Source organism: Xyrauchen texanus, chromosome 3 (genome assembly GCF_025860055.1).
Source record: "Xyrauchen texanus isolate HMW12.3.18 chromosome 3, RBS_HiC_50CHRs, whole genome shotgun sequence".
In the NCBI taxonomy this organism is placed as follows: Eukaryota; Metazoa; Chordata; class Actinopteri; order Cypriniformes; family Catostomidae; genus Xyrauchen; species Xyrauchen texanus.
Window position 1 is genome coordinate 19,179,019 of NC_068278.1, and position 10,933 is coordinate 19,189,951.

The 10,933-nt window shown below is 35.5% G+C and overlaps 1 protein-coding gene and 1 long non-coding RNA gene across 3 annotated transcripts; one reads left to right on the top strand and one right to left on the bottom strand.

Moving 5' to 3' along the window:
* Window positions 1-365: 365 nt before the first annotated feature.
* zgc:158260 (uncharacterized protein LOC571389 homolog) lies at window positions 366-6,545 on the top strand. 2 transcript variants are annotated; one of them, XM_052109029.1, is made up of 8 exons: window positions 366-517; window positions 2,624-2,996; window positions 4,004-4,173; window positions 4,365-4,524; window positions 4,659-4,850; window positions 5,048-5,170; window positions 5,294-5,371; window positions 5,485-6,545. In XM_052109029.1, the coding sequence occupies exons 1-8, from the start codon at window positions 474-476 to the stop codon at window positions 5,557-5,559; spliced, it is 1,215 nt and encodes a 404-aa protein (XP_051964989.1). In that variant the 5' UTR covers window positions 366-473; the 3' UTR covers window positions 5,560-6,545. The 2 variants fall into 2 exon arrangements, with proteins under 2 accessions (XP_051964989.1, XP_051964997.1); XM_052109037.1 differs by having other exon boundaries at window positions 4,016-4,173.
* A 1,260-nt stretch (window positions 6,546-7,805) lies between these two features.
* On the bottom strand, window positions 7,806-10,288 carry LOC127627217 (uncharacterized). The gene is made up of 4 exons (XR_007968532.1): window positions 10,161-10,288; window positions 9,344-9,451; window positions 9,058-9,251; window positions 7,806-8,947 (listed from the first exon to the last, which is right to left on the bottom strand). It is a non-coding gene; the product is annotated as an uncharacterized LOC127627217 (long non-coding RNA).
* Window positions 10,289-10,933: the final 645 nt, after the last annotated feature.

The window sequence follows — 10,933 nt, forward strand, 5'->3', positions numbered from 1 at the left end:
CTAATAATATTAACTTTAAAAAAATTATATTTTAAGATTCTATTAAAAACATTAAAAAGAGTGAAAGAGGAGTGCAAAAAAAATACATTGAAGATATAGCTAATATGTGTAGTATTGGATGTATTTTTATTTTATTTAGTTTTTAGGAAATGTGTTAAAATGTTTTTTTATGTCAAAGAATCACTCGCTAGAAATAGCTAGAAATAACTCAAATCAGCTACACTACAGTATTACGTTGGTAATATTATCACAAAGCTCCCTCTTGTGGTTTAAACACGCCTCAGAAGATCACTCACTAAGAACTACAACTACCAGAACGCCATTCAGTATGATGTGTTGCCATAACAACCATAACCAAGCGCTGCACCTCACTCTGGAGTCCAAGAACTTCTTGCTGTTCGACAAGGTGAAAGTCCAATAATGTATACACACCTGATAAAAAATCGCTTTTAAACGTAATAAAGACCAGCGAAATGTCTTTCAACACTGGGCCGGTTGAAAATAGCAGGTTCCCCTGGTAAGTGGCAAGTTTTTATTTAGCTGACACAAAAAAAAAGTGAAATTAGTTTTATTGTATACAGATTTCTTAATTTTTTAAACGTTTTTCTTTTATACTTTTTTATTGTATCTTTTATTTGTATCTTTTATTGTATACTTGCTTTTTTTTTTTTTAATAGAGGCCTACTTCACATTGTTACTGATGCTAATCAGACAAAGCTTGAGAAAAATAAGTACCATGATATTAACCCCACTTTATTTACATGGTGGTATCCGAATTTGAAAATAACCATTATGTACCATAGATAAAATATGCCCAATATGGTATTGCCATCTAATAGCCTATAGGTCATTCATGTTACACTCAAAAAAGGATTTTTGATAATTGATATATAGACATAAAGAGGTAACTGTACTATAAAAACATACTGCACATTCAGAACTCAAAACTTCCTCCTCAGTCTAAAAAGAGCATTTACCACCCTGCTGAAACATCTAGTTTTTAAATTAGTCTGTTCGGGATGTCACAAAACATTGCTCATTTCTATTTACACATCCCAAAACATGTGTCATGGACATGTGCTTTTGCACATCTGTGCTGTTTTTAATTGCTGGTGTATGTAAACATTCACTAAGACATATTTGACTGTGTGTGCAACATTTCACCGTTCTTTGGACTATGAAGTGTTCAGGGTTTTTTTTTCGGCGTCAGTTGTTTGTGAAAAAGCCATAAAACTATTCAAGTTTTTCCAAGGAACTGTTATTGAAGGATGGAGCAGTTAAAAACACTTGGACACGATGCAACATTTCGTTCTTGTCGCCATCATTTATGTCTTAATATATTGGATAACATATTAAAGCTACACTAAGTAACTTTTTAAAAAATAAAACTGCAGGCATCTTGCAGAAGAACATTGTTTTGGTTGTGCTTCAGCTCATGCTCCTGTTCGTGGATGAATGTGGTTTGAGGCACCGGTGTACACACAGATGCAGGACATCTTATTAGAGTGAAGGACAAATAAGTAACGAAAGAAAGGAAAAGACGGACTTACTGAAAACATGTCATCTGAGCAGATAAGTGATATGCTTTTGTTTTGACTTGTTGGAAACATTAATGTTTTGAATGATCCATGGTCGATTTTTCTTCTTTGTTGTGACAACAAACTTTCAGCTTCATGCTACTCCCACACACGTGCTACAGTAGCAGGATCTAATTTTCTGTGTGTACGGATATGACGTGAACATACACGGGTGAATGACATAAGCATGCAATTTCCCACAAAATCCGTACCGACAGCTCTCAAATATAAATCATTATTATAGGTTTATCAAAGTTTATTTTGGTAAAGACTTGGTTTGGAAGCCATTTAACATTTTTTTTTTTACCAACAAAAGTTACATAGTATAACTTTAAAGTAACAATTTTCAAAGGTTGAATTTGTGTTAGATTTCTTTAATTTAGTGAACATAGGGAAAAATAATTTTAATAATTTCACTACTTTTTTGCCACATCCGTAGGCGCTATGCACCAACTATATTTACAAACATGAAACATTCCAGGTGTTTCTTCATTTTTTTCCTTTCCCTAATTAAAATGTTCAAATTGTTTATCAGTTCCTCAATGACATCATCTTCCAGGAAGTGAAATCATTGTTGGTAAGAAAACAGCAAAAACTTGAGTTCATTGAGGTTTTGTGTGGTTTGTTAAATTAAATTGTACACATTTCAAAAAAGTTACTTAAAAAAGATCAAAATTAACTTAATGTTGACAACCTCTTGTAGGTTAACTCTCCCTCCCGGAGCAATAGCTAACTTGATCTGAATTCTTTTAGGTATTCTGTTAATTTACATGTAAATGTGTAAATAATCAAGTTATAATTACTAAAGTGCCAGAGTTTGACCAGAGCACACTGTATTTCTGTAAGTCCTGGTAAATACCCTTTTATATAAAACTTCCTTAAATTTCAGGCATATTATATTTTTTTAAGTTACAAAGCTCAAAATGTACTGCATAACAGGAATGACTCATAACCATCACTGTGCCATCATGGTACCGCCACAGTATTAATGTGGACATGCATTCAAAATAGTGCATCATTACCACAATTCTTCACTTTGTCTTCAGGTATAAGGAAAGGCTACAGACCAAATATCTAAGGGATTTAAGCAAAAATCAACAGTTATCTGGGGCATTAGATGGTCGAAGTTGGCGTTTTCTTTCTCCTGGACAGGATGATTTTAGAGATGGTTATCCGACTGTTCATAAAGCACTCTTCACCCAGTGTAAGTGTGGAACCTCCCCTGCAGTCTTTGGGATGCCGAAGCACGCTTGTTCAGTGAAGTTACCGTCGAAGAAATTGAGTAAAGATCAAGCATGTTACTCGAAGCAGAATCCACAATGTCAAGCCCAGCGGGAGTTCATTGATGCTGTGGAGTACAAACTGAAACAACACCCTCTTGCAATCTACCCACATCTGGAGAGTGGAATGACACCAGAGGTAACCAAATGTTCATTTTGTCAACATGATTATGTGGTAGTTTTATTTACCACATGTAAATACACTTCAGATCACGTGAAATCTGCTGTACTGTATGTGTTTTTTTTAATAGCCTTTTAACACACCCTACAACCTGACAGATTTTACTGAAAAATGTGGCCTGAGCATTAACACTTGTCTGAATTCCTCATTTGTAAGTCAATTTTGATTGATGCCTCTTTGGTAAATGTCTCTATGACAGCTGTAGGCTCTGTAAACCGATTTCATTGTGAGATCAGTCTTATGTAAACTGGAAAAATAATCAGTCCATGGCTCGCATGTGTTAGCCATCAAAATCCTGGAGATGGCTCTCTGCCATTTCTGTTTGGGAAGGGATCACCTGTTTGTCCAAACAAAGAAATTAAATCCATTTGGAAGCAATCATTTTTATGTAATGTCGTTTTGTGGTGTGGAAACTGCAGCTTTAAATGTAGGAGCTTATCAGTGTTGAGTGTACTTTGATTACAAAGTATATGTTACTGTAATCTGATTACTTTTTAAAGTCTAAAAGTAGTGTAATATTTTAAATTCTAGTAATCAGATTACAGTTACTGCCTTTCAATTAATACATTTAAGTACATTATTTGTGTTACACATTTCTAAAATAGCCTATTATTTATGTAGAATTTAAAACATGAACAGTGCAGGGTAGTAACATATTACATGTAATCTGGATTACAAAAATTATGTAGCCCACTACAGTTACTTTTTATGGATTGCATGATAACATTAATCAGGCAATGGCAGTAAATTGTTCATAGCCATTTCATTTTCACAAAAACATTACTGCAATGTGACGCCTTTTAAAATGTAATATCCTATCCACTGATTGCAGTTTTAATTAGTCAAATGTTGTGTTTACTTTTTCTCGAGCTGATACACCAGAAAATATTACACGCAATCAATGAGAAGAGTTAATGTTTAATATACTGTAGACTATTGTTCCAAATTCCTTGAAATTTCCCAAGTTATTTGAGCAGGTGTTGTCAGTCCTGGACCCTGATATGTGTGTGAATGGAGAATTGGCCACAGCATTTCAAACAAAGGAATTAGAGCACCTGGTGGAGCGCAGACCCCAATGTGAAATGTCAGCTCCAGACTTCCTCATAGAGACTGCAAAACCATCCATCACCATCAAGTGAATTTCCTGTTTTACTATCTCCGTTTGTGTACATGTTTCTGGTTTTGGTCCAAGTCCCAGAGCACATTTTTAGGTTAAAAATAGTATTAAAACATTTTTTAATCACTGTTTGGATGAGTGAAGAACATGTTATGCATATATTAAAATACCATTCCGAAAATAACTTTTCCTACTGTACATTTCCCAAGGCCTCAAAAGGGGACATTTAAAGAGACCAGGCCAGCAAATCCCTATAAATGGCAGGAACCTAGAGATCCGGTGGCCAGTGTTAAACACCTCCAATCTCTATCTCAAGAAGATGACAAGCTGATGATTACTAGGCCTTTCTGTGAATGGATGACTTCACTGGTAATATTTTTCACTCACACACACACACACACACACACACACACACACACACACACACACACACACACATTGTAATTTTAAGTCTGTTAGGTATTAAGCATAAGTGTTTATTTAACCTCTGACTATTATCAAAGGGTGGAGAGACCAATGATCTGACAGAGTCAACCATCTTGGACTTGTTTAAGAGTGACTATGAGAAGAAAACCTTCTTGGTCTTCCCTATTAACAAGACAGATCCTTATAAAACTCTAGCAAAACTCGACAGCTCTGTAGAGGAGCATCATAAAGACCAGTCTCTTGAAACATGCTTCAAGGAGTTGAACAAGGTTGGTAATATTGTTTCTGTTCTGACCACACTGCAGAAATTATTTACTGTAGAAAACCTACTAAACTATCTGTAATGCTGCGCTGGATGTTGCATGTATAAAGTTACAGTATACTCTATGTCCTGGATTTTATTATTTATGCAAAATTGCGAAGTGCAGATGTTTCCTTTGTTAACAAGTCTATGCTTGTCCTACAGGCCGATAGACCAGACAGACCCCAGACTTCCAAATCATGGAAGAAGAAGGTTGCAAATGTTCCTCTGAGAACCCCATCTGATATTTCAGAAAGTGTAGACATTGAAGAGCAACTGAGTGAGCAGGTGAGTTTGAACATGGCTACTGGTTATAAAACAAGCAGATAATGTGACAGCTGATGATGAGACAAACCACTCTGATCTGTATTTAGTTGCTGGAGTTACATTCATATTTTCCCTGTCATCTAGGATAAGGAGCTGAAGCAAATTCACATCATGCAGGCATTCAGGGAGTTCATTATCAGCAAGGGACGGAGAATGCCTAGGGTAATTGTATTCACTCCCAAACAAAACTACAGATACAGAGAATAGTTTATGATTCAAGTTATTTAAATACAGGATTTTTTGTACAATTATTTTGTGCATGTTCTTTTGTGCAGTTTCTCAGTGCTGTCTTCTCTGACGAGGATCAGGATCAGAGGTTTAGACACTACAAGCACCATATCAACACCTGAAGGGAGAGCCTTCCATTAGAGTAATATTCTCTTATGGTGTTGTTACATTGTACTTCAACATTAATGCATCATTTACAGGTTTAAAATCCCATGACTACAATTTTTCAAGCTTAAAGAAATGTTTTACCCTCAAACCAAATTTCCGTTTCTTTATTGGTCCCCTGTGACACTAACTATGTGCTTAGAGTTTCCTCTAGAGCATATTTGGGATGTTACATAGTTTTCTTCAATCATTCATAAAATGTTCTATGAAAACACACATTTTGTTCTCAGCATCCTTGTGGGAATTGCAAGGGCTTTCTAAGATTTTCATTGGCAAGTAGCCTAAATTAGAGTATCGGCCTCAGATGGCACTTCCATGGAGCACCCACAGTTAACCACTCGATATAGTCTGATTGGCTAGTTTGATGGAACTTTTGCTTTTTGAAACTATCTGTTATCGGCAAAAATCGATGCTAATAGTTGTCGATAGTTTTATTTATTTATTATTCTTTATTAAATCTTTCATCATTGACAATATTCGTCCATATTTTATTCTCACTATCCTCAGATAATAAAGTTTTCAAAATTCAAGCGAGGGCATGCAAACAAATTCTATAAAAGTATGTATATGGATACATGCTCTGTCAGCACATACATCTTGTCTCCAACTTCATCTCTTGTGAATTATAATTAACCTTATTCCTCATTAAATCTAATTATTTAGGCTATAAAAAGCTTAATTTGGTAAATACTTAAATATAGTTTCTGTCATTTCAAAATAAGAGTCCTCGTATTTTGAGTTTATTTATAGTTAAAAGTTTGCGTTATACACCAAATCTTCATTTGTTTAAAGTTATTATTGGGATTTTGGTTGATCAATAAACTACATCTGGGATTTTATTCATTTTGGACTCTTGTAGCCTCTATGTGTGTGCCCATCATTGTAAGGAAAGACAAAATAATTTGTTTAAGGTCCCTGAAGTGCCTTGACAGACGCATTTCTCAGTGTTAGCTGTTGAGTTATTATAAAATAATTATAATGTATTTCTTCAATCACATTTATAAAGCTAGTATTGTTAGCATTGTCATTATTATTACTTGTCTTGTATTCTCAATATGATTATTAGAAATCACAACTGCACTACACAATGTGAAACTGAACTTGAAATGAGTAGTAAAATATTATAAGGTTAAATAAATGTCAAATGCTGTCATTAGTCATTCAGATAGGCCCATTACTCGACCGGCCCACTGGGAAATGTCCATGACTGATCATCCCTATGCCCTATTCCCTTCAAAGATAATTACCCTCCACTGTGAGGGCTTCAGAGGGCTGAAAGGTGATAACGGTCATTTACAACTGTCTTTTCAAGTGATTTTTATTGGCAATTCTGGTTAGAACCCAAACATGTGTGCTGATCAGATGTAGGGGGAAGTTGCATTCTCATTCTAGAAAGTATTTGATTGGACAAGGTTTCTCATCTTATGTGGCATCATGGTTTTGTCTGTTTAGCTAGAAGAGTCTGCAGATTTTAAATGCTTTCTTCTGAAAATGAATTTTGTCAACATTTAAAAGTACACTATAATATAGATAACCTTAAAGCTAATAGATATGGACTAAAAGGAGCAACATTTTCATTTTGATTTCACAGGGTCTTAAACATTCTAGAAATCAATTTGAAAAACTATCAGCTGATAGTTTCCACCACCTTAGTTTCGTATCGTCAAAATCGAATATCAGTCAACCTCTAATAATATATCTCAGATAACCCTGCCCCTTAACTGCACACAATGAGAAAACGGACTCATTGATTGGTCATTTATATACTGTAGCTCCTCCTGTCTAAGTGGGCAGTGCTTGGCCAGTTTAAGATGAAATACAGCCAAACCTTTTTGCAGTTTTTATGCGAGACCTAAAGTCTAACGACTTGAATTCTGCCATACAAATAAGCTGCTATTGTCTAAGCTTTGTAAAGTTGCCTGATGTGTGATTTCTGGCAAAGAGAAATATCAACAACTGTAGACCACGTTGTATCTTAAAAACAAAATACGCTGATTAGGGTTAAACTACGAAAAGAGTTGGGCATAAAAGTGTATTTCCATCCATTTAGAAGACATTTCTGCAACAAAAATAATTGGGAATCATAAATCAAAAGGATATTACCCTTAACATAATATGTATCATTGTGACATTTACAGAGTTTTAGCACAATTGTTAATGAGACCAAAATAGATACAATTGTGTCACTCTGACCAGGATCCTCCACAAGGTTATTATTTTCTTAGATGTCTGTCCTTCTGTGAGCTCCTCTTTGTTGTTTGCAGCTGATAAAAGACCAACGTGATCAGATAAATCCCCAGCTATGTAACCAATAAATTACTTCCTGTGATGGTCAACATAACAGTAGGGAAATTAAATAATTGGCTCAGTTAAATACATTATGCTGTAGGCAATGTTTGTCTGTTTCATTTATAAAACAGTTCTTGTGTTTTCTGTAAAGTGAAGGTGTTCATCTCACATATCGGTTTAGTGATGGCAGGGTGCTCTGTCTCCAGCCTATACTTTATTTCAGCGGGAAGATCAGAAGTGAGGAGAGCATGCACTGGAGACCTGCTGCATGAGCAGAATGGGAAAAGCATGTCTGGCCTATTCTAAAAACAAATATATTATCTGTTAAATAAGAGATATAAACATTCATATAACATTATTTATCTCTTAAAAAGACGAAGAAACAAACTGATATAGTCTGTATTGTGAAGTTTGGAATATTTTTAAAGGAATAGTTCAACGCAAAAGAAAAGTTCGGGCATCATTTACTCACCCTCAAGGCGTTCGAAACCCAATGAATTTATTTTTTCCATACAACAAGAGGAGAAAGAAAGTGAATGGTGACTGAGGCTAACATGCTGCCTAACATTTCCTTTTGTGTCATAAAGGTTTAAAAATTACATGAGAGTGAGTTATTGATGCCAGAATTTTCATTTTCATCTGTCCCATAATATGGATCTGTTGTTTCTCAAGCGTTTCCAGTAATTGATCAGTGTATAGTAGTAACACAAAGACTTACTGTGTGCTGAAAAAGCACTGTTGCAATTCTACTTAACAGGTTCAGCAGTTCCAAAGCTTTGCTCGCTGCATCATGGCACACATGCAACACAAGCAGCACATGCATTAAATGTGCTGGGAAGCACTTAAATGTTACAACACAGCTTCACTGAGTCACAGCAGTTTCATGAGCAAAGCTTAAAGCAATGAAGAACAAAAACAGACAAGCATTTGTACATTGTCATTCTGTGTCATGAAACTACTTGTATATAACCTGTAAGTCCACCCTCTTCTTACTTGTGACTGGTTATTCTCCTGGTCGGCATTGCGGTTACTTCAGCATCTTTGGTTTCTTTGAGTCTGCAAAGAAAATTATAACACTTGAGTGGCAGTCTTTGGAACATTTCAATGGCATCCATAGTACTCACAAAACTCGTCTTATATTCACTCTTTTTGACTTTTCCCAGTACCTGATACTGTGGTCTTCCATAAGGTGCTTTGCTCCATAATCTCATGAATAAGGCTCTTACTGTCTAGATTTGTGGTCTTCATCAGATCTCCTCCTAAAGCCTGTGTTAGTGTCTAGTCCATGCTTTTCATCAATCCCACAATGCAGCTATCTTATGAAACGCCACAGCTTCACAATGGGGTCACCGACTCCAAGCTGGAAAGATTCCAGAGGGAAATCCTGTCATTTCAGATCTTCATGAGTGTGGGTGGTTAGCAGGGCTTTCTTTTTTCTTTTCTTTTTTTTACCTCCATTAGGCCATTCACATTGTGCTGAGTGAGGGGAAGATGAGTCTGTGGAGTACAGCTGCTGACTGGAGATCTGGGGACATTGTGAAAATGTTGGCTCTGCAACTCCTGACCAAAGACATACACAATAATAAGAATAATGAGACTTATCTATAATGACATTTTAAAGGGGAAGTGAGTAGTTTATGTACAACTAGTGTCACCAAATGGAATTGCAAAAATAATAACTATTTTTAAACAGGTTTCATGAACATCCATCTGATCTGCTGTTGGTCAAACTAACAGATAGTCCCATCTGAAACTCATGCCATTGGTTGAGCTAAAAGTGCTTTTCCACAATCAGACCAAATTGTTCTGAGCTTCCAGTAGAATTCCCTCCTAAACACTTTTTGGCTCAGTACAATTATAAACCATTCCCAGCCTAGATTTCTCTGCATGGCGAGCCAGCCATATTGGGACAGGAGAAATGTGCTGGTGGAGCTGCTTTAGTGATGTGGCGGCTCATGATTGTCACTTGCTCAGTCAGTCCATTCTATTCATGATTTTGAGTGCTGAATGTTAATGCAGTATGAACTAACAAACATTTGTATTTATATTATATAATTATATAATAAACATTAAGCAAGTTTAATACATTCTTTAAATAAGTATTGTTAATTGTAAGATCATGATACCTAATGAATTAGCTAATTTAAAAAAAATAGATCCTTATAGTAAACTGTTACCAACATTAGTATAAAATGTACAGAACAAATGCCCCATAATCATACTGTTGTATTAAAATAACCCTCTGTTTAATATTAAGACCATCATGCACCTTGTATAAAGCTGCCTCCAGTCTCTCTGCTTTGCCTTTGAATTCTCTCGCTTGAAAGCGGAGAGCCTCCATCTCAGTCTCCAGCCATCTCCTGTCCTCCCTCTCCAAAACCAGCTCTTGTTTCTGCCTTATGACCGCTGATGTTTCTCCTTTGACACACAAATGCACACTTATACTGTATGTGCATGCACACAAATGGCACTGTGTACCACTACATGATTTTAGGAAGAATATTGAATATGGGAGGAATATGGCAAAGTAGGTGAAAGAAAATTATTCTCTGCAATCTACAAAAAGTGTTTTCACAGGGTTCCTGTCTGGAAACCTTATCAGTCTTAAACTGTAGCTAAAATGCTATTTCAAATGTTCAAACTGCTTCAAATTATAGTTTTTTAATGTGATAGAAAACACTATTTCAACAAGCAAAATTCTAAAATACAGTTCCATAAGTACTGACTTGGGGTTTGTTTGCACAACAATTTGAGGCAACATTCTGTTACAGACTGTTTCTCAAATATATATATATATATATATATATATATATATATATATATATATATATATATATATATATATATATATGTGAGCTAAAACAAATTATAAAAAAACTCTTTTACTTAAATTAGCATGTTAAATTAGTTTTGTCTTTATACTGTAACTCCACTGTGTTCCTTACCACACTCCCCAACAATATTCACTTTAGTTTCAGGCATATCATCTGCAATGAAACACAGAAGCCCAACCAAACCAATGATCTGTTGGGAAACTCAAGG